Raw genomic sequence first — 23,043 nt, 5'->3', positions numbered from 1 at the left:
TGAATCTCCATCCAAAAAAACACCCATTGGCTCACCCTGAGTGCAGAAGGAGCTCAGCCCAGACCTGCTTGACCCCTGTTACTCAAGGTCCCAGAGGGAAATACAGACTCTCCTGTACCTCCCCCCCCTTTCACCTCCCCCTCGCTGCTGCTAGCTCATTATATTATTATAATAATTATTATCTATAATAAAAATATAATAATGAAATATTTATATAATATAGGAATATAAGCTATAAATATAAAAATATATTGTAATATAACATTATTGTTATTAGTTATAAGCGGGCTGAGATGGTACAACCACACAGCTGCCTGGAAGCTGCTGTGCAGCCCAGGGGTGCACCCCACATACCCGGGGAGCTGCATTCTCCAGGTGTGTGGTGTCCACCGCAGTGCCCAGCGTCACGGGGCCAGACTCTGCCTTCTTCAGGTTCTCCTTCACCTCCACCAGGCTCAGCTCCAGGTCCACCCTCCGGCTCTCCTTCCTTTTGCACTCTTCTTCTATCTCCTTCAGCCGCTGCTCCAGGCTCTTATCTGTGAAGGAAGGGGTAACTTGGTGCCAGCCGGGAACTTGAGGAGCTCATGGTGAGCAGGGACCAGATAATGTCCTGTACATTTTCCTTATATTTTGCCCCAGAGAGTCTGTGACAGAGCAAGCTCTTGCTCTAGTGCAATTTGGGCTACGTGGTTTGGCTCAAAGTGCCAGGTCTCCTCCCCACCTCTTCTGGTCCCAGGTGGGCCAGGTTCACACCCCCTCTTTCCCCATGGTCCCACCTTGGCTCATTTCCACACATCACCCCTTGCCCTGCTCTACCTGTGCTGCCCCCAAGCATTTCCTTCAGCTCCCGCCTCTCCTTGCGCAGCTGGGTGAGCTGAGCCCGGATTTCATCCTTCTCCTTTTCCAGCCGCTCCTTTTCTTCTGTAAACCTCTTCACCTCCGCCTCCGTCCTGTTCTTGCCCAGCTTGGTTTCCACTGCTGCTGCTGGAAACACAACCCACCCAAAAACAAGCTCAGCCAGGGGAAAAAGCAGGTGGGAAAAACCTTTTCAGGTGCTTGGAACCAAAACGAATGAGGAGGGTTTGGAAAGTCACCAACCAGGAGACTCACCAGCCCCTTGGGCACTATAAAGCTACTGTATGGAAGTGGCAAGCCGAACCACGGGGCAAAGCTCACAGCTGGAGCACCACCTCCCTCCAAGCCCCTGCCGCAGCAGGGACCCCCTGGCCACCTGTGCAGCCCGCTCACCTGGCACGGGCATCTTGGGCCGGTGTGCAGGCAGCAGCTGGGGACTGCCCGCTGTCACCGTGCCTGCCGGCTCAGGGGCCGGCTGGGGGAAGGCGATCTTTTGCTGCTGCGTCTGGATTTTGATGGTGGGCATCTGTGGCAGCGTCTCATCAGGCTCTGGCTGCTCTGGGTGTTTCTGGAGGGGGAAACAAGATGGGATGATGCGGCAGGGCGGGGGGGCGGGGGGAATGGATCTGGCCTGCTGATGAAGCCTGGCCCCACTTCGCAGTTCAGGACAGTACCTGCTCTGAGGTCTCCATTGCCTTACTACAGGGCTCGGCTTCCTTAGCCACCAGGGCTGGCTCAGCTGTGCTCTCTGCTGCAGCCTTGTTGGCAGCCCTTTCTAAAGATGGTGAGCTGAGGGGTGAAGTCTGGCATGACTTCTTGCCAGCACAGTGTAGGAAGGACTTCACTGGGGTGAGATCCAGGTACACTCTGTCTTGGTCCGCCTCCAATTTGCTCTCACTCTTGGGTGCTTCTTCCTGCAAAAGGAGAAAGTTCCCCTGAAAACGAACCATCTGCTGCAGCCAGATGTACAGGCGAAGCCTCACTGCAGAGCGACAGCATCATGGGCAATAGCTGGAGCATTTTTTCCATAAGCCTTCAAGTGCTCTAAAGGAACTAAAAGTCATGCCTTACAGAGCTTTTTGATGTACTGAAGGAAAGTCCCCTCCTGCTCTCCTTCACTAGGTCTTTCCAATGGTAGCAGCAGCCTCATCCAGGGATCTCATGCTGTTGTACATCTAACAGCCCCTACCAGATCCTTTGCCTTTCCCAGGATAACAGCCCTGCATCCCAGCATGGCTCATCTTTCTTGTCCTTACACACAGAACTTGCTCGCACAGACATCAAGAGGAATTTTGATAGGCCGCCAAACAATCCACCATCTGTCTCCAAATAATCCATGCTGTTTGCTGATGGAAACTGTGGGGTTTCATCCTGGCTGTTTGGGGATCCCTACAGCTGGAAACCTCTCTCCTGTTCCTTAGTGACTCCTCTCCAGCACCCACTTCTGACCCATTGCAAAAGCCTGGGTTTCCGCAGGGGTTGGGACTCCCCTTTGCTGAGCTTGAAAACCCTCCCCTTCACTGCTGCGGACTCCCCCTACCCAGATGTTCACCCACGGTCTCCCGGAGCTCGCTGCACTGGGGCAGCTGCCTGCAGCACCAGGCACCTTACCACAGACAGGTCTGGCAGATCCACGTCGTCATACAGCTCCTCCTGCTGCATCCTGCCCTTTGGCAGGTTGTCGATGTAGGCATTGGGCTCAGAGTACTTCCTCTGCATTAAGCTGTGAACAGGCAGTGGGACAGCCCATCAGAAGGGATCGGTCTCACTGTAGGGCTTCACTGTGCTGAATTTTGGGGCATCGGAACACAGCGGTCCTGGGGTCTGGGTAGGGCCACGTGGCCGGACACAGGCAATGAGAAGGTAGAGCCATGCAGCAATGGGATCGCTGCTCCAGCTGCACATTGAGCAGCACCCACCAGAGAGGGGCTACATTGCCCCTCTGCTCTTTTCTTTCTCACCCAGCCCTCGGGCACAGCACCACAGGTAGCACAACTGCCCTGTCCCAGTGGCATGGCGGCTCCATGCGCAGTATGGCTGCACACCCATGGCCCTGCACCCTTGGCCAAGCCCATCCCACCAATCTGCCACTGCAAAGGCCACCTGGGCACATGCCCCCAACCCTGTGACAACTGTGACTCAGGTTAGACATGTCCTGGTGGGACAACAGCAAGTCCCCTTCTGTCCCAGACTGTGCTTTGAAAGAAAGCGACCAAGTCACAGCTGTGAATGCACCACCTAACCCTGCGGCAGCCACCCCCCTCGCAAGTGGAGGGACCCCACCACTCCAGCTTGCTTCCCTTCCACCCCACTGCAGCCCCACACGTTACTGCTGACGTACAAGAAGGAGTTCTTTGCAGCGCTCACAATGCAGGAAACCCGGTCAGCATCCACGTAATCGTAGGTAAATTCCTCTGGGTCTGTTTTCGAACCCGACTCTGACAAAAGGAGGCCCAGCCAGTGGCCCATTTCCTCTGAGGACTTCGCCTACAAGGTGATCAGACAGACAGTACAGGTTGCAAGAGCAGTTTCTCTGCACTCCCAAGGCCACTGCTGACTACGCTGGCAGTCCTCTGGGCTTGCAAGGGGAAAGATGAACAGCCAGGTATTTAGATTAAACCTGAGACTGCATTAAAAGAAGAAATACCGCTCTGTATATAGACTGATTGGCAGATTTGGCAGATACATGAATGCAGCTCCTCACTTAACTCCTTCCTAAAATTTCTAGTCAGTCTGCATTGTCCTTTCAATGATGACCAACTCAGCTGCCTAGAAGAGTAAGAGAAGTCTCCCTGGCTGGAGATGCTGGCGGGGAGCTGGCTTTGGAGAGGAAAGCACGCGGGTTTTATTTTGCACCAGCAGAGCGCAGCAATGGGATTGCCAAACACCGATGTGCGAGGAGACCCGAGCACACCAGGGAGCCTGCGAGTTCCTTTGCCAGAGCCCAAACCCCTTCCAGGGCTGTTTGCGCAGGGGAGAGGGGAAGGGGAGGGTTTAAAGTGGGATCAGAGAAGAACTTCAGAGAGCCCCTCGCTTTAACGTGGTCAGTACCAAATTCCCAGCTGCAGTGAACAGTCTGACATCTTGCAAAATAAGGAATTAAATATGGTGCCTTGAAGTCAGCTCTAGCAAATAGCTACGTGTGCTTCTCAGTAGCGGGGGATTTCTACCTGAAGCAAGAAGTGGGCTGATGCAGCCATTTTTACATCTTTTGCTTTAATTTGAGGAGTTAGAGCAGTAAGCAGAAAGTAAAATTCAGGGCAAGTGAATCCCAAACCGGAAGGTATATTTTAAGCTTCCAATCTGTTTTACTTAGCAGAGCCTTCAGTCCCTGGGAAGCCCGCCAGCCAGTCTGTACATCGAGTCTGACATCCCAACAAAATACAGCTTCTCCCATTCACAAAATGTAAATTTTCCCAGCACCTCTTCTTCACGTCTGTAATTACACAAAATTTCTTAAACACAGACATACCCTGAATCAGGAGCTAAACAAAAACACCTTCAAACTTCATGGCAGGCACTTGAAGTCCGTTGTTTAGCTATAAATATTCCACCCACTGGAAAAATACAGGAAATTGCTCACATTGTCCACCTCCTACTATAATCATGCTGTCGTCACAGAGAACTAAGATTAGAGATAAACAGTCCGGGATGCAGGCAAAGGAAAGTAACAGATGGAGATGAATTCACTTGCACTTTCAGGGGCAGATCTGTGATCGGTCTACTTGGGATGCATGACCCATGGCTTTAGGACTCTGTTTTCAGAAGATGAAGCTCTCTGTTCCTCCTAACCACAGACTTAAATCCCTGAAGTGGCATTCCTCTCATCTAACATTAACAATCTTAAATGCTTCCTATATAATTGGAGCATCCAAGCTTATCCTATGGTCAGTGGAGAGAGATGGGCACCTCCAGAGGACCCTTCATCCCATCCTAAGATGAGTGCCTAAGATGAAGGCTGAACGGTCCTCTGGAGGCACCAGCATCAGACAGAGCCTGGATTACCAGCTAGGTGGGACACCTCCTAGGTGACCACAGGCAGATGAACCAAAGTCCCATGCTTCAGGTTCTGTTTTGCTGGACTGAGGGTTCCTCTGAAGGACCTCACCGGCATTTAGTCCTACTAAAACACCCAAGCTGATGACTTAAAGCAGAACTTGCTTGGAGATATACACCCTACCTCTAGAATGACCCGTTCTTCCCCATTGTGCAGGATGCGGAAGGAGTAGAGATGATCAGGGCTTGGCTCTGGGATAACTTCACAACCTGCCAGACTCAGGGGTTGCTGAGCCAGTTTGCTTCGGTTTTTGTCCTGGTAGAAATGGAGGTGACCGTCTTTTATCTGGCACCAGCGGGACTTCCACTGGCTGTTCACTAGCACATTCAGGTAACCTGTAAACAAGCGCAGGTTACTTCTTAAGCATATTTTCCACCTCACAGAGAGAGGGAATCCAAACTCATTTGTATGCACAGGGATGTCTGATGAGTAAGTTCTGAGATCACTGCACAACAAAGCCACAGGCAACGGACAAAGAGTGTAAGCACAAAGACAAGCTGTCCTGTCCATACAAAATAGGGTGAAAAGAGTTAAAGATCTGTTCAAAATGAGACCCTTGAAATTCAGGTTAGGTTTGGAGCAGCAAGCTGGCTTAGGGTGGTTGGACAAAGCTGCTCCCAGCTGGTGAATACTGGCTGACCCACACAACGCTCTCCCTGCTGACTCCCACAGCCTGGGCTGATGCCCAGGAAGAGCAGCACAGATGCCCTCTGCATGCTTGTCTGGTATTACCTGCTCTTCCTCCTGGGTCAACCTGTGAGCTACTGCCCGCCCTTGTAAGCCACACAGTCACCTTAATATGTAAGAAGCACCACAATCTGCAGGGATTTACTGGCATGGACCAAGCAGACTGTGGCCTCTTGCCTCCCCCAGCAGCGCAGCCTGGCACACGGGCGTTTGAGGAGGACGATGCCTGGTGCTCATCCTGCCCTGCACACTGAGATCCAGTCCTGAGACAAGTCCCTGCAGGGGAGTTCGTGTTGCCACTTACTGGAAGTCTCCAGGGATCTCTCTGGGCTATCCAGGGAGCTGGATTTTTTCCTTCCAAGGTTCATCAGGTTGCTCAGTTTCAGGCCAGTTGTGCCCTTCTTCTTAACTACCAGAAAAGAAAAAGAAGAGACATGTGTGTGGCTTTCCCAAGCCATAGCCAGACACACAGCTTGTCCTAGCTGGGTGTACTGCCCCAAAGCTGCCTGTGCTGCCATCCTGCACCCAACAGCACCACGGCACACACATCCCTTGCAGAGGGAAAATCCGCGACTTAGGGACAGGCTGTAATAGTCCGAAGCCCAGGGAGATGATGAGCAAGACGGCACCAGTAATCTCAGTCAAGTGACTTGCCAAAGACACTTCATCTATATTGCTTTAAATTTGGGTTAGTGCTGACCAAATGCCCATCGCTGCTGGAGCTGCAGGAAGGCTGTTTGCACAGGTCTTGCTGCACAGGTGCCAACCTCTCTTCACTTTCTTAAACTAAAAAAAATTGAATTAAAAACCATTATGCATAAATATTTACTGCCTTCAAGTCTTTTCCTTTCTAAAAGAGGGACTCAAGGTTGGGAGGGGGAAAGCCTATGCCCAAAGTCTTCAACTTTGCCCACCAAGCACGTAAGTCAGTGCATGAATATGGCTGTGGCTGTGTAGTCATCAGGGACTCCTGATAAGAACTCAAGCTGAATGTTTTTAGTCGAGATTTTCTTTCTCTGTAGCATAACAAAATTATGAAGTCCCAGTGTAGAAAGACTCAGCAGCAGAGCTCCATTGTGTTAGGTGACTCCAGTGAGTCCTCAGCATCAATTTCTCTCTCTCTCATATGCAGATGGGTCCCACCATCCTTCTAACAGAGCATCTTCTTTTATAATGTACTTACCTACTTACCGGCCCCATCTTATAGATGGAGAATGGAGCTTAAAGCCCAGAGTCAGAAGCCCTAGTGCAAAGGTGTAACTCTCCCATTGGAGACAGCTCAGCATTTCACACATGTATTCTCAAGTTTCTCCACAGACATCTCTGAGGAAAGTCACTTAGGTTGCATTTATGCCTTCTCAAACTGTTCCAAAGTGACTTGCCCTGAGTCATGCAGGATCTACGTAGTAGGGCAGGTATCACACTCAGGTTTCTCAAGCCCTATCCTAACTATCTAACTGTTGAGAAATCCCACCATCCACATGTCACTATGGAAAAAAACCACTGAAATCAAATTCACACGTAGCTTTCACCCTGCATCAGGTCAGTTTGGGGTAGCAGTGGCAGGAGACACTATAGAAACACTCGCCACACATGCAGGGTTGATGGCCCGCTTCCCCCCGCCATTCCCAGGGTGCAGTTTTACCATCTTTTATCTCGGCAACCTCTGGATGGCCGTCTGTGCTGCTCCCACTCTCGGAGGCTACAGAGTACCTCTCGGATACCTCCACCTGTCAACAAGCACCAGACTCAAGCTCCACAGATGCACGTGACCCATTCCTCCAGCCACCACCCGCCACAAGTGCCTTTTCTTCCTCCTAAATTACAAGGTCCCACTCTCTCCGTAGCAGATGCTTTTACACAGACATCCCCTGCCTGCCCACTCATGCTGTACCCTCCCAGTTGTTTCTCAGCCTCACATGGGCAGATCCAACACATGAACCGCCCCGGCTGGGCTTGCCTTTGAGGTGATGTGGCATTAGTGGCACCTATGGCCTCCTGCCCTGCAGCCTGGCTGCTGGGGGCATTTGCTAGCCCCATAGGAGGGCATGGGCAGAGGAACTGACCAGCTGCCCAAACAGGTCCATTTTGGGTGTTCATCAGAGACTTATGAAGGTTTCTTTCTCCTCCCAGTGTTTTGGAACAAGAGGACTGTCACCTAAACCTGGACTAAAGGCTGGCCCAAGCCCTAGCATCCAAGGGTCTATGTCCCTTCCAAAGCTCTTGGTGAGCACAACCATCCTGCTGGATGAGATACTGCTGCTGCCCTGTATGGAGGAGACCCCAATGCCGAGTCAGTCTGGGGAGAAAGATGTTGCAACAAAATTAAAATCGCAAAGGAAAATTAAGATTGTTCCAATAACGCTCCTTTTCAGCGGAACAGGGGTCTGGTTACATTCATATCAATCTTTGCTCCGACAAAATTACTGCACCTACAGCTATTATTTATTAAAAGGAACAGGGTGGAAAAGCCTGAGTGCTAGTTGTCCCTGTGGAGACGAGGTGTACCTTTGGGTAACTGAGACGCTGTGAATCCGGGATGTACTGGTTGCCTTCACTGCCTCCTTCGCACAGCAGACCGCTCGTCTCCTGTATTACCTGTACGGAAGGAGAAGCCATAGCCTGTGAGAGAGCTGCAGTAACAGGATCAATACTTCTCCCCAACCCAGGCAAAACCACAGCAGCCCGGAAGACCCACAGTTTATGTTCCCTGCAACTCCAGGGACTTTGTTGGTGTTGCAGCAGGCAGCCAGCAGAAACTGCTGGATCTGAGTCAGCCAGGGAGAGGCTGCCAGCAAAGGCGCCTCACAGCCCTGCTGCCGCCCCAGGCTCCATGAAGGCTCATTCTTCTGCTGCCATCTCAGCAGAAAGGGCCACATCTCCCCCGTCCTCAGCCAATTCATGTTGGGCACCCACCCCAGACATCCCTCCTGCTGCAGCAGCTGGGCTGGGAAGTCCCTCCATGGCCTCCCACACGCAGAAGGCAGCAGGGAGCTGCAGGAAGAAGCTATCCCGGGACATGAAAATGAAGTAGTGTATTTGTATACGGGCTTGCAGTGAGGAAGGGAGCCAGAGTACGCAAGGACGCGACTGAGATAAGATATGGTCTCCCAGCAAACCCAGGGTAGAATCATGGGATCACCAGCAGGGCAAGCCCCAAAGGCGTCACTGACCCTGAGCCACTGCTCTGCCTGGTCTTTACTCTGCAGCCCCAGCACAATGACATCAGCGTTCATGGGGATGATCTTCAGCTTGTGCTCTTTCTTCTTCACTTGCTTTTCCTTGTGAATGACAGTGCAGCCCAGCAGATTCACGTCGAGCTGAGGGCTGTGATCTTTGGAGCTCTTGTAGCACTGGGAAGGAAGACAGGAGGGCAGGTAAGAAAGAGACTGAAGAGGAGCTATCCCTCTCACTTGCTGGCGTGAACTCACCCCAGAAGTGGCTCAGTGCAACCACACGCATTAAGTGCACTGAACACAAGAAGGTCCTACAGATCTTACAAAGCTGTCACATCTACAAAGACTACACAAAGGACATCTCTATATGTATAGAGATACACATACATCTATGTACATGCATATATAGTCTGAATATAGATACTGCTAGAGGGTCAAGTATGTGGTTAGCCAGTGGGATAAGCATTCCTTCTGCTTAACCATCTCAGAAAACTTCCCCAAACAACATCTCTAGACACTTTGGGAGTTTGAGATTTTGTCCCCATCAGCAGCTTCATGTTCATGTCCCTTCCGAAAATGGAATGAGATCCCCAGATCTCTGGACATGGTTTCTGAAGCATTACTTCTAGAGCTACTTTGTTTTGCCAGCTAGTTAATGTGGTCTGAGGTGCTACTTCCCTCCCCAGCTCATGAAAACAGGTTATTTTAGGCAGAGAGTGGAGGATCTACCCACCAGCAACCTGGTATCCTTGATAATACACAGCTGTTTTGCCCACTGTCCCAGCCACTTCTTTCTCCACAGGAATGCACAGATGCGGGCGTCCTTCATCAGCTCAATGGTGGCCTCTGTGGATGGCCACTGATGGGTTGTTGACTTGCCTTTACTGCTCTCTTCTTCATCATAAGATTCATAGGAGCTACTAATGGCTTCACCATCTTCTATAACAAAAGCAAAGCTTTATCATTAAATACATTCCTAGGACAACTTTGGACCTACTGCTTGCCTCAGCCATGCTCACACATGCAATAGCTTCCAGCACAGGGACGTGTCTTTTGAGGCTCTCCTACAGGAGGATAATCAATATGAAAATAACCCACATAGATCCTTTTTTCTTTCTAGCTCAATATTAACTGCGTTGCAATGTTTTGTGCCTAATAGTCTTAGTTAGCCAACACTCAAAAGACACTTATCAGTTGACCACAAATTTGAGAACACTCCCTTAGACATTTTCTGATGTTTGCTTCTTTTTTTCCACCCAAAGATGCTTTTTCTACTTTCCACTTCAAGCCAAACACTCACGATTTTTAAGACAACAGCAAGCTACAATCAGCCCTTGTCCTCTGAATGTCAGAAGTAAAAATGGTATTTAGGAGGCCATGCAGCAAGCAATGATCTATTGTATTTGAGATGTCATTCCACTTTCCCCCTCTGGGCTAACAGGTCTCTCTCTCTACTCAGCATCTAAGGGACAGCAAGGGGCTTTGAAGTAATCCACTGTTGCAGCAGCAAAAATTAGTCCTAAGTGGCAGCTGTAAATAACAGTAGTCACATTTTTCACGTTAATTCTTAAATGGATTGCTACTTTGTTAGGATGAGTTGGGATTTTTCAATAGCCAGCTCTAATATATTGTAGGTTATTGGACTTTTTAGCTGATAGGAACAGCTGGTCATTGGTACCAGATTCATCAGAAACAAGGAAAACGTTCCCACTGACTGCAGGGGAATTTGCAATGTTCTGCTGGTGTTTACAGTATGGCTTTTATTCACAAAGTAAGCTCACATAGCAAGATGGTAAGATTCAGGCAGCATCTGTGTAGGGTTTTGTGTTCTTGTCCTACCAAACAGCATGGAGGAATATTATTAAGTTTCTCTCACCAGAATTTAATCTAATTTTGATTCTCATCAAATCTTATAATCCATATAAAAGTAACATCATTGGATTAGTGCAAAATAAAAAGAGGAAAAGCAGCCAGAAAAAAGGAAAAGAAAAATAAAAAAAAGCATTAGGAGCTTCACTGAAGAACATTTCTTAAGTTGGGCTTATTTGTTCTTAAAATAAAAGGAACTGAGATGCAGTAACAAAGCTACAGCCTTACCCTCTGTCTGTTCAGGGGAAATCTCAATCTATAACATCCCTCAAGTGATCAAAGCTGCAGTAATTAAACAAACTTATTAAAAAGCAAATACTCCCTTTCAAAGTCTCTGAATGGTGCTGACAGCACACTACTGGCTTACCATCTCCATACCCTCAACGTATTGGACTGTCCATCTTTTATGGGAAAACATTACCCCCACATGCATTATTGCTACGCAAACCTTGTCCACAGGCACCCTGGGCAGAAATTCAGTTGGAGTAAAAGTGTTGATGTTTCTCATCCCTATAAATACCAAGAAGCTGAACCTCTGCACTGCTAGGGACCCTTCCTTAAGCAGCAGCAGCAAGGACGCCTAAAGGAACCTCATCTTCTAAATCTCTCTCCTTATCAACATGGGGCTATTGCTAACTGCTGCTTTTGGGCGTCTCTAGTGCCCCTCACCTAGGCCTTAGATCTCAGACTGCCACTTTTCTCCTGAGGGAATAACACTTTTCTTCCATGCTCTCAGCAGGAAACCTGGCTGCTCTTTCGTGCATCAACCTCAAGTACCTCATGAGATGAGCTATTCTCTACTCGAAGAGCAGCAGCTATTGCTGGCCTGGTGACACTGCTACAGCCTCATGATGGAAAGGCATTTTCCAGGCTGTGTAATTGGCTAACTGGGACAAATCTTGCCTGGGTGACTCGAGACAATGCTGCCGTCACTACTAGAGCTCAGTCAATCCCAAGTCGTACAGCTCAGGCACTTCAGTAAAAGGTCTCCATTTCCACGTACTGGCAGTTTTAACCAAGAGCATAGTTTCATCCTCTCATTGAGGTGACATCAGTGGCAGCCATGTTCTGGTATGTCCTGTCTAGATCCACCTCTGCTTTCTTGTTTGTCTTCCCAGAGAGCTAAATCAATACTGTGGCGCAGGAAGCTCCAACCATCCTGTACACCAGAGCTTCCTCTGCCTGAGCAGAGCACCTACAACTTCTGCTGAACAGCTACTTGTCAATACAGCCAGGGTTACCACATATCAGCTCCAGATCAGTCACCAGAACCAGAGGAATAAAAGCTAGGGAAGTTCTCTTCATTGTCCTCTTGAGCATGTGGAAGGCAAAAAAAATGCCGCCTTGAGTAGATTCAGCATGGGCAGAGAGAGGGGAGAGGTGGTTACCCTCCATGCATGTAATGGTCAACGCCAGGGGGAGGCACCTGATCATCTTTGCTAAAACTGAGGTTTAAAAACACCAAAACAAAACAAAAAACAAACCAAAACAAAATCCCCCCAAAAGCCCCAAAAAGGGCACTTCAGGTTTTGAAAGCATGCCATACCCATCGTTATTGTGGCATAAATAACTCCCTCAGTAACCTGCAACCCTGGCCTGGGTCCAGCCGCCGCAAGCCTACCAAAAAGACCTGCACAGTCAAAAGGAAAGAGAAAGGGAGACAAAGAGAGAAAGCCACAGATAAGCAAATGCAGAGAACAAGGGCGTCAGTCTGGCTCAGCCCCGTGCTCCCCCCTCGGCCGGTGAGGCTGTCATGTCCCCACTGCCAGCGGAGGAGCACACTGTATGGCGAGACTTCAAACAGGGACAACATTTTCAACCCACTCCCTCAAACGAGGCAATTCCTTTTAAAATAGAATTATTGTCATCGTAATGAAAATCAGCCAGGGCAGCTGTTTCAGCCAGAATAATTATTGCGCAGTTAGCAGTCATGTCGCCCCTTGCATTTTCACTCCGTTTCTTATTGCACCCTTCACTGATACAAATGCAGACGAGGATGAGGACGATAACGGTTTAACACATTTCAGCCCAAGAGGAAAGCGAAGCAGCAGCATTTGCTGGAGCTGTAAAATGAAAAGCAGAGCCACCCGCAGCAGAAGGGCGGGAATCCTGCTGATGAAAGAGGGACCCCGAGACCCAGTGGACTCCCCCATCTGCTTCATTTCAATTAATTCATCCACGGTTTGTTACGCTGCCTCGTCGTCCCACCTCTGATGCTGTGTGAATCCTCTATCTCCTCAGCCCATCTGGAGGCTTGCTTTGATGTCCTTTCTTGGCAGCGCACCCACTAATTTTAGTGATGTTCCTATTTTTGTTTGATTTCACTACACCCATTTGTCTGGAGACGTGTGGGTTTCTTCCAGAGCTTGTGCTGTAATTCTGACAGAAACACCATCAGCAGCTCCCTGGACCTCCGGCCCCTTCCCTACTCAGCTCATGGGGAGAGGGGGGTGACCACAGAGGGCTTGGGGGGGGTACTGGTGTCAGGCTTTAGCATCTTTGGCCAGGGAAACCCATACATGTCCATACTGCCCTTTAGCCATAGCAGTCACACCACGGCAGCTGCTAGCAATGAGCATCACTCCTCGTAGGACAGGCACAGGGGAGTATTGCCATCTGATAAGGCGGGGGGGGGGGGAAGGGATGAGGAGCCCATAGAGATTCTCAGTGACATGATGCCGCTTTCCTTCTCACGCAAACCACTTTAAAAGTCATTGGCATTACAGCACGCACCAGGCGGTTTGCATAGAAGAAGGGAACTGCTGGGGCCCGCAGAGGGGACCACAGTCGAGCAGTCACAGGAGGCAAAGGCACCACACACCTCGGCAGCCAGGGACTGCCTGGACTTGCACATCCCATCTCTGCTCACTTCACGGGCTCCTATCTCCAGTTGCTGCAATATTGCTCTTTAAAACACCGAGCCCGCTGGTCAAACAGCCATTCACAGCAGCCACAGACTGCCCCATTTTGACAGTGCTTCCATCATACAGGGCTTTTCTCTCTTTTTCTGACCATGTTTGCATGGGTCTGATCTCTGGCTTCCTTAGGCATCTGACTGGCCTGGATTTCAGTGGATGTTGGGGTGTATTTGCATCTCTGAGCAGTAGGTTACCAAGGAAAAGCAGAGGTTTAAGCTGGGTGTTGTGTTTATCGCTCCTACCAGCCAAGGCTCTCAATGCGACGCGAGTTTACGGATCTGCCTGGGTAACATAACCTGAGCTTCCCAGCACACGGATCCATGGCTGCACGCCAGCTAAGCCAGTCTATGCCTTTACATGCCACGGCTCTTAGTGTGTTATCCTCTTTCCCAATGTGCAGCAGGGGAAAAAAACGTCCATTTATCTTACAGTGCAGGCAACTGGAAACCCCCCGCGGGGATGAGGCTGCAGTGACCTGCGCTGCCCCAGCTGCAGGAGGGCTTCACCCCCCTGTGCCCTGCCCTTGGCCAAACAACCCAGAGCGTTTCTGCAAAACCCAGCTGGCACCTAACTACACATGGCAAAACAGGGGGGACCTCTCCTCTGCACCAAATGGCACGTTTCACTCCGGCTGTGATGAGCCCGCACCTTTTCCCACCCAAGCTGGGCACAATCTTCCTGTTCACCACCATAATGCGGTTGCAGCCAAAACAGGATGGTTCAGGGAAATGAAGATCTTTCTGCATCTCCCTTTTTTATTTAGCACTGTAACTCCTAAGCCGTTGTGAGCTATGAGCTGAGCTACGAGCTGTCCAGGGGTGCCAGGTACACAGAGGCAGTAGAGGCTGTTCGGATACACCCACCCCTGGCCACTTCGAGCAGTGGCACCGCTGGTGCTTCCCTGCCAGGCAGCTTCAAAGCCCAGTAGTGCACGCTGGGGCTGGAGAGAACTCAGTTTCTCTCATGAACAGCTCAGATTCAACAGCCAAGGGTTTAGATCCAAGTCTTTTATCCTTAACTCTCACTTCTCTGCTTGCCTTGCCTCTCCCCGCAGAGCTCTGCCCCACACTGTGGGGCATCATTGCGCCCCACTCTGCTGCAGTTGAGGCTGATGAGCAGAGATCTGCTTCTGCAGCAGAGCGATATAATCTGTCTCATTTGGGCTTAAATGGATTATAAAGTGATGACAAGATCAGCTCTGCTATCAGATCAGAGGAAGGTAATCTATCATGAAGGGTGTTCACTGAAAGAAGGATGCAGGAATGCATCTTAAAAAGTGAGAATCTGGGAGCTCAGCCTGCGGGCGGCAGTCTCCTCCCGAAGGGGTGCGGAGCCCGCGTGGGACAAGTATCGGTGGCACGGCTGAGGACATCGCTGGGAAGTGCCGACTCAGGCAGTGAGCAAGTGTGTGCAGAGGGAACCCATGCACTGTCCCCTCACATGAAATGTGGCTTTTTAATCAAGTTCATAGATGGTTAAACTGCCACAAGAGACAGAGCTGAATAAATAGCCAGTTATAAAAAATGGTTATCATGTCTAACAGACCAACAGAGTCATGGATTTTGAGCCCCGAAGGGATGATTAGAGCACTAGGACATGAATGCAAGCCACCACAGCTTCACTACTCACTCCTGAATAGAAACCTGCATTTGGCTACAGCCTACCTCCAGAAAACCATCAAGACAAAGAGAACCCACAATGGTTTATAATATTTTACAGTGATGCTATATTAACCCAGGCATACCACTTATTTCTACAGGAAACTTATAAAATTGAGTAATTCATTAGCCTTTTCTTCAGCATTAAATCTGCAATATTAAACGTGACCAGCATCAGAAAACAAATTTGTCACACAAGCTGTAAGAAACGTCCACATTTTCATGTACTCATTCTCATAAACCTCAAGTCCTCCATCTCCCACAAGAAACCCCCCCCCCAGGGAGTCATATACCATTTACAGAGACATCATATGGCTCAGCCTCTTCATAATATCCCTCTGGGGATTCAATCTTGGGGACTGGAGGTTGTTTTGTTTCGGGAATCTGCAGAATAAATAAATAAATAAAAGCACGATTTAAGGTAAAAACAGATGTTTGTAAACAATGGTGCATCCTTCTTTTTTTTTTAGCACTAAAGTGCATCCTAGTGGATGAAACCTTTTAGATGTGTATACCAGGTTTTCCATGTAAACTGTTTGAGATGACAGGGAAGAAAGAGACTGCTGAGGGTTTCCAGTACACAGTTAGCTCAAATATGAAGGAGTTCTTTGAAATTAGTGTATAATTGTGTCATAAATATTATTTTCTTTAATTTTGCTGAAAGCTCTGGGAAGATCAGCTCATGCATTTCCTCAAAAGCAGCAATTCCAACCCATTGGCCTTACCGTGAACTGAGACTTCTGTCTGCTGCACTGACCCCCGCTAAGCTGCTCATCGTAACTGGGGATGATCCTCTGTGCTATTGATTATCTTAACGGGGAACCAGAAGGGCGGATGTTTGGTGCAATCCTGGCTTTACACTGAAAAGTGTAGCCTCGGCCGTCGCTGGTTGTGTCTCCAAGTCTCTGACTGATAGCAAACCAACAGCTGGAAATCTATGCTTTAGGAACTATATCAGGAATCTTTAATTGTGCTCTGAGCAAAAAATGAAGGAAATGGATAAACTACAGTGATGGAAAATGAGCCTTTGAAAAGAGTCCAAGTGCTGGAAAATCCCTGTGGTGCCTGCCAAACCCCTCCTTAAACACAAGCAAGGGCTGACAGGAAAAACAGTGCCTTGATCCTTTAGAAATAGCAGCACATGAGAAAAAAAAAAAAAGTGAAGCTAATAAACAAACTTTTTACTTTTCAAGTAATACACATGGCTGTTGAATGTGAGACAGCAGAGCCGAAGATCACAGTAGGATGACAGCACAGCTTACGCTTTTCTCAAAACACATGGCATCCCACCTCTCCCATCATGATCTGACAGTAGCGTCCTCCAGTTCCCAGTGAGGTGTCCCCTCTCCTCACCCAGGTCAAACCACACATAGTCATCTGACAACAGTGTGCTCCGGCTCACAAGGCTTCAAACTGGCTTCTGACCGAGACCTGTGCAAACCCTGGACAGGATGTTCAGTGTGTGCAGGGCTAAAGCCCCACTCCTCCCAGGAGGACGGGCAGAAGAGCAGGTCTCTCTCTGCAGAGACAGCAATGTTGAAGGTCATGGATCATGCACACTTCTTCATGCTGGCCTACGTGATTGCTCCTGGTGGCCTGGAGAAGAGGGGCCAGCTGGGCACCAGCACTGCAGAGCAGTCTAAGGCAGGATCAGTCCCTTTGCAGGTCATGCCAGCATCATGAAATGCAGGTTCAAAGCTGTCCATGCTACCCTGGATATTTCCACCAACAGGTACTGCTACCCAGAAGTAGGAAGGAACCTTTGAAGGAAAAAAATGTTCTGGCCAGGAACTGCCCATGAAGGGGGATGCTGCTGAGCCTGTGGGAGCTAGCTACCCTCACCACACCGGCCCAAATCACACGTCTCTAATCCCCAATGGGCAAGCTGCACGTGGCTCTGCCAACCTTGTAAGCTCCTCAAGTGTCTTGGATGAAATCTTCCTACATGGGTCTGCCAGATGCTGTGAGCAGACTCTGAGTTTGCTTTCCAGAGCCACGTAGGACACACTGCTGGAAAACACTTGCCTCCAAATACTTAAAGATTTAGGAACTTGTCCTAATGTGTTAAATTAAAGAAATAAAAATAAACCCAGCCACTCCAAAGCTTTACTTAATCCCTTTCCTGGCCAGGGAACATGTCTGCAATTGCCATCTGTGGTGGCCTCCTGTGTGTAGCCAGCTCACGTTGTGCTACGACCATAAACAAATTGTCTACACAAAGAAACGCTGTGGGTTTATTTGACACCATCCCACAAATGTCAGGGAAGGAGGGGCAGTGGGGAAAGGGGCAGCTCTGTTTTGTTTCCTACAGACAATGGAAGCCAACAGGGACTAGGTGGGACTGCACCTCAGCTGCCCCAGAAGTTATTTTTTTCTCTTCTCTTCTCTTTCGCCAAAGGCACCGAGTTGTTTTGTCTCTAGCTTAAATCAAAGAGTGCATGCTGCGTTACCTAACCCACGCTGGTCCTCGTGGAGTATTTGCTTGTTGCATTATGACACATCAGAGCATGCAAATAAAACCATCTTGGGCATCCGCATCTGCACCGCGTGACTTTCTCAGTGGATGGCTGTGGAAAGCCGCAGAGCTGCCAGGGCTACCGCAGATGAAAGGACACCGATGTCTGAGCCACGGCCCATGGGACTCATTGTTTAAAGGTTGCTTTGGGACAAATCCAAAGAAATTAGTGGGATCCAGCTGGGCCAGCCCTGTTGGGTTGCCCATTGACTGCTGGGGTCAGTGAATACCAGGGACAATCTGCCGTGCAGTGCTTTATCACCAAATTTCTCCTCTGCCTCAAAAGTCAAGTGTAGAGCACCACCACGGGGTGCCTTAACATCACCAAACCACAGAAAACACAGAGCTAAAATAGATGTATTCCAAGGTCCTCTCTTAACCTTCCCATTTCTGTGTAAGGAGTTGTGCTTTCTCCTCTACCGCCCAGGTGGCCATGGCTCCTGCCCGTGTCAGGAGCAGCAAACACAGACAGGGAAGATTAATTTCCCCACAGCGGCCATTTCCACACACTACCTGGGACCACACTAAAGCCCTCCCCAGCCCCACTCCTTGAAGTATGCTCAGATATCTTTGCTGCCGACAGCTCACTGACGCTCAGATGCTCACGGTGAGGAGGTACTTGATTGCTTTATCCAAGGGAGGTTAGCTCCAGTGGTAAGCAGGCGGGAGAAGGTAGTTCCCAGCACAGGCCTGGGAGAAGACAGATGGCTTAGGTACCCTTTTCAGCTAACATCCAAGGCTGTTTTTTTCCCAGTTCCCTCATTTAACTTCCTGATTGCCCTATCAGAAAGCTGGGCTGCACCACGCACAAGCAGAGACGCCTTGGGGACACCTGGCTGCTGCTTCTCCAATCATGCCTTCATTCCACTGCACCACCATCCTCCTGCCCACCTCCATGCTATGGCCACCACCTCCTCCAGCTTTAAGAAGCCCAAAGCCAAACAGCAATTCCTGCTCTGGTCGCTGCTCCCAGGTGACTATCCCCGGCTGGCTGTGTGGACAGGGTCCCCTCAGGGCTGGAGCAGCTCCCAGCAGGCAACCGCACTGTGTCTGGGGATTTGCTGGCTGCATCCCGTCCTACCCTCTTGCTTTCTCAGCTTCTCCAGCTAACTCCAGCTGAGCCACACAGTCCCCTGGGCAGAAGTCCTGGGGCCTCACCCCACATCCTCTTTCCTGGGAAAGGAGCAGATCCTCCTCTATGGTTGATGGATGCACCAACCCATCCTCCTCCACACCTCCCCCTCCTCCCCATCCCACTCCTTGCTCTCCTTTCATTTCCCATCCTGAAATCCCAGCTACAGTGATTCCCACATCTGATCAACTACGGAACAGCAACATCCGGGGTCTTGGGGATGACCCGTGTCTCTCAAGGACAGCCAAGCTGACTTGCTGGCACGGAGACAAAATCCCACCAAAAGCTGATGGTGTTGAACTGGGTCCTGTCCAGATTTATAGCTGCCTTATGGAAAAATCTAGTGCTGGCAACTCCTCCTTACAGACCTGTGGGCTGTACAACCGGTGTAACGCCCAGCACAGTCACCCAATGCACAGTCACCAGGTGCTTCAGCTGGAAGCTAACCTGATCTTCTCTGCTAATGGCCAAACTGTGCAAGGCTCTGCCAGCGAGGGAGATCCTGGCGCTGCCTGGGGACCGCCCCACCGCCCCGCAGCTGAAGGATTTCTGGCTTTTGTAATTCCATGCCAGCAGCCCGGGCATAGTTGCTTTACAACTCAGAGGAGATTTCTTAAGCAACATTTAAGAGCCAATCTCACCTTTGTTTCTCTGAAAACCATAACTCTCTTCCTCCTTTGAGCCTGGATTGCCGTGTGATGGGTGCAGGTTTTCCTGGCAGGGAATACAGCCTGTTTCGCACAGTGCTCCTGCACATGCATGGGAAGCCCAAGGCTCCCACAGCTGCCTGCTCCCTCTGTGCACGAGCTTTGGGAACCACAGGGGTTTCTGCATGCCCAGCCACCGTGGAGCATGGCCACCCTGCCTGGGCCACCAGCCAGATGCAGCACCTGCACCAGCCACACACTGACCTGCAGCGTTCACAAAGTCCAAAAGTGCAGCTGGAAACCCATACCTCAGGGAGCCCCCGGCTGAATCTTTATTTTATTATTATTTTTTAGAAATAAAGCTCAGCAGGACAATTTGCCTCACTCACATGCATGGGCAGAGGTCTCTTCATTTAGCTATGCTGCACAGTACGTAACAGAAGTGAAGCCTCCAGTGGTTCAGGTTCCCAGGCTGAGGGCTAGGCAGTGAAAAGCAAAGGATTTGCAAAACGTACCTTTGGAGGGGGGAGGTCTGGTAGGCTCTTTTGAGGAGGGGACGAATGCAGTCCAGAGTCTCCATTGGTCAAGGAGTTTCTCCGATCCAGCCCTGCAAGCCAGAAACATAATTATACCAATAGCATGCGGCATTTCCCAGCAGAGCACTCGCTACCCAGGGCTGTGCAGGAAGAGGGAGGTGCTATTTCGGTAGGAAGCACAGTGACAATTACAGGCAGCGCTGCAGGGTCACCATGTCATTTCAGGCCATACCCAGGAATGTGGCACTTGGAGACCCAGCAGAAGAACTGACCTCTGGGTTTGGGCATGTTTTTCCTTCTGGAGGGAAAACTATGAAGCTCAGACCCATTGCTGAAACTTTAAAGGGTCTTGAGAAGCAGCATGGGCAAACATTACACAGTACCTAGAAATCAATAGCACTTTAGTCCTTGCTAGCTCTGATCCCCGCTGCTGCAAGCACACAGATCAGTGGCTGTCCTCACTTCTGCTGCCTGTCCAGAAACCTGGAGGTAATATCACCCCGCTCCCAGAGGGAACTGCAAAGGTTGCTGCCTAGCTGGGCTATACAACAGTTTATCAAAGCCAGCCAAGAACAGTAATTGAATTGCTACTGAAGGAAGAGTCGCTCTTGAAGCAACCCAGGCCAAACACGTGAAAGGGCATATGGCAGCAGAACTGCTCCAGGCGATCTGTCTCTGCCTCTGGAAAGTCAGATTTTCCAAGCAGCTGAATGCAGAGTGATTCAGTAGCTGGAGGGTACGTTGAAGGCTCAGAAAGCTTGTGTTCTGTCCCTCTTCCCCCAACACAGAACTCCTGGGTGGCCTCAAACAAGCACCCAAATCCCACGACCTCCAAGACGGCACAATGCAGCAACATTCAGGAACAAGTGGGAGCAAGGCACCAAATGGCTGAAAAATTAAGGACTTTGAAGGTGTTACACTGTGCAGAGGGGAAGTCCCCTTTTACAGAGTGTCTCTTGCCAAATACTTTGGGAGAAATGAGGCTAAGGTATTCAGATACTGCAAGTCCGGTAAATCAAAAAGGAATTGGGCCCAAAATCTGCAGCAAGTTGATGCTCTTAACTCCCTTCGTCACCTGCTGATGCTCCAGCCACATTCCTCTGGCACACACAGAAACCACCAAGGCGTCGCGCAGTGTCCGGCAGCAGTTAGTGCTGCGCTCAGAAGATGCGGGCAGGAACTTTGCTGCATCTTTCTCGGTTTTAAAAATAGAAGCCAGAAACCACATTACTTTGTTCATGTCTGAGGCTCGAAGCCACAATGACAGCTCTGCCCTGCCAGGCTGCAGCCGGCTCCTGGCCTGATGGCGCAAGAGCTCAGAACACAACTCTGGTGACAAACTGCTCCCTGTGACACGGGTGTCCTGGTTGTCAGTGCTGGCTAACTTCAGTAAGTCAGGAGGACACAGAGACCTACGGATCAATAGACACCAACTCCAAGCAGCTGTTTGCACCTGGCAAATAAGGCTTCTGGATGTCTTGTAAGGTTCAAACAGAGTAAAGCATGTGAGCTTATGACACAGACTGATCATGGGGAGATCCACCTACCAAAACACCCCATGGTTATACTGCCAGACTCGTATCTACAGGCTGCTGTTGGAGATTGGCCTTTTCTGTAAATGGCCAAGGAGATGGCACTCTCAGGACGGACACCTTTCATCAACAGCAGCTGCTGAGGCCATTGCTGCTTTTGGAAACACCAGAAATGTTTGATATTTTCTAAAGCCCTAGTGGGCTACTACCCAAGAGGGGATTATCTCCACACTCAGAGTGGTCCAGACAGGGAACTTTTTAGAGGCCTCTTTAGCAGAGAGAAATGGACAGGCCAACTCGCATCCTCCTGCATCAGGCAGGACCTCCCATGCTCAGCTCCACAGAAGATAAATCATTGCAGCAGGAAAAACCACTGCCAAACCCTTTGCAAGTGGTGGCCATCTGTTCTCGACTCTCCAGCAAACCTAGTAATCATCCCACTGAACCTCACCATGCCAGGAAAATGCTGTTTGGTTTCTGTACCACCAGTTCCTCCTCCTCCCACCAACCTTGAGGCATGGGATGGAGACCACAGCCTCGGTCCTCACCCTGCTGGAAACCTGCCCACCTCCATGGACACATGCCCATGTGCTCCAGCTGAGGAGCAGAGCAGGATGAGATGGAGCTTTGATTTTTCAGGCTCTGTGCAGGAAGAATCACCCCTTTAATATTCATCCAGACAAGACCCCTAGGAGATGTTATAGGGTTTTCTGCTCTGAGGTTGCAGAGGGCAGCTATCACTGTGCCCAGCATATGGGGACAAGAACCTAATACATGCTTTCTGTATGGAGAGTCTGTACATACCCCTTCCTTCTCCTGCTACACATGCCAGCACCATGAATCACAGACTGTTTCCTTATTGGGGTGGGAGGGAAGGAGTATTTTATCCTAGACAAGTATTAACACTTTGCAGGTGTCTTCTGATAAAGTTGTCTCTAAAACTTGAAATTTGGAGAAAATTTAGAAGAGGGAAGGAAGAAGAAAACCAGCCAAAGCTCAGCTAAAAATTGCATCTGTACTGACTGTTATTTATCTGTGCTCTCTGTTCTTTGTAAAAGTGAATCACTCCTGGTATTTGGGGTAAGAGGACCGCAGTGTGCACCACCAGGAGCCCTACACTGTGCATAAGTCCCACCTCCCAGACTCCCGCACCTTGATCCCTCTGTGCTGACTTCCATTTGGCTCACTGAAGAGTCTCATGGACTTGCACGGTAGACACTTGCTGTGTTTCTCAAGTAAATGAGATCAAGTACCTGATGGTACCTTCATCACTCACTGCAGTGAATTCAATTACTGTGCCATAAAAAGGCATCTCAAAAGCAGCGCACTGTTCAGCTTAAATCCTTACTGATGGAATTGGAAGTAGTGAGTGAAATATGTTTTTTGCAGAAATAGCGTGTTTTAAGGTTTGGAGGGGGGACTTTTGGAGCTGATGTATTATCACTTCGGAAAGCATTTCTC

The 23,043-nt window shown here is 49.7% G+C and overlaps 1 protein-coding gene across 5 annotated transcripts in view; it reads right to left on the bottom strand.

The window, feature by feature from the left end:
- AFAP1L2 (actin filament associated protein 1 like 2) overlaps positions 1-23,043 on the bottom strand; it is a 72,463-nt gene that overhangs the window by 2,925 nt on the left and 46,495 nt on the right. The window contains exons 4-18 of one of the 5 annotated variants that reach the window (XM_075757840.1): positions 20,030-20,121; positions 15,514-15,604; positions 12,191-12,274; positions 9,509-9,711; positions 8,773-8,952; positions 8,108-8,197; positions 7,245-7,329; positions 5,904-6,008; positions 5,036-5,247; positions 3,197-3,342; positions 2,467-2,578; positions 1,530-1,769; positions 1,249-1,423; positions 817-984; positions 355-536 (exon numbers count right to left, since the gene is read on the bottom strand). In XM_075757840.1, the coding sequence (XP_075613955.1) occupies positions 355-536; positions 817-984; positions 1,249-1,423; positions 1,530-1,769; positions 2,467-2,578; positions 3,197-3,342; positions 5,036-5,247; positions 5,904-6,008; positions 7,245-7,329; positions 8,108-8,197; positions 8,773-8,952; positions 9,509-9,711; positions 12,191-12,274; positions 15,514-15,604; positions 20,030-20,121 (2,165 nt within the window). Of the gene's footprint in view, positions 1-354; positions 537-816; positions 985-1,248; positions 1,424-1,529; positions 1,770-2,466; positions 2,579-3,196; positions 3,343-5,035; positions 5,248-5,903; positions 6,009-7,244; positions 7,330-8,107; positions 8,198-8,772; positions 8,953-9,508; positions 9,715-12,190; positions 12,275-15,513; positions 15,605-20,029; positions 20,122-23,043 lie in introns of all 5 variants that reach the window. The other 4 variants (XM_075757839.1, XM_075757842.1, XM_075757843.1 and 1 more) reach the window with 4 other exon arrangements.

Source organism: Balearica regulorum, chromosome 7, assembly GCF_011004875.1.
Source record: "Balearica regulorum gibbericeps isolate bBalReg1 chromosome 7, bBalReg1.pri, whole genome shotgun sequence".
Taxonomy (NCBI): Eukaryota; Metazoa; Chordata; class Aves; order Gruiformes; family Gruidae; genus Balearica; species Balearica regulorum.
This window is presented reverse-complemented; position numbering and strand designations above follow the sequence as displayed.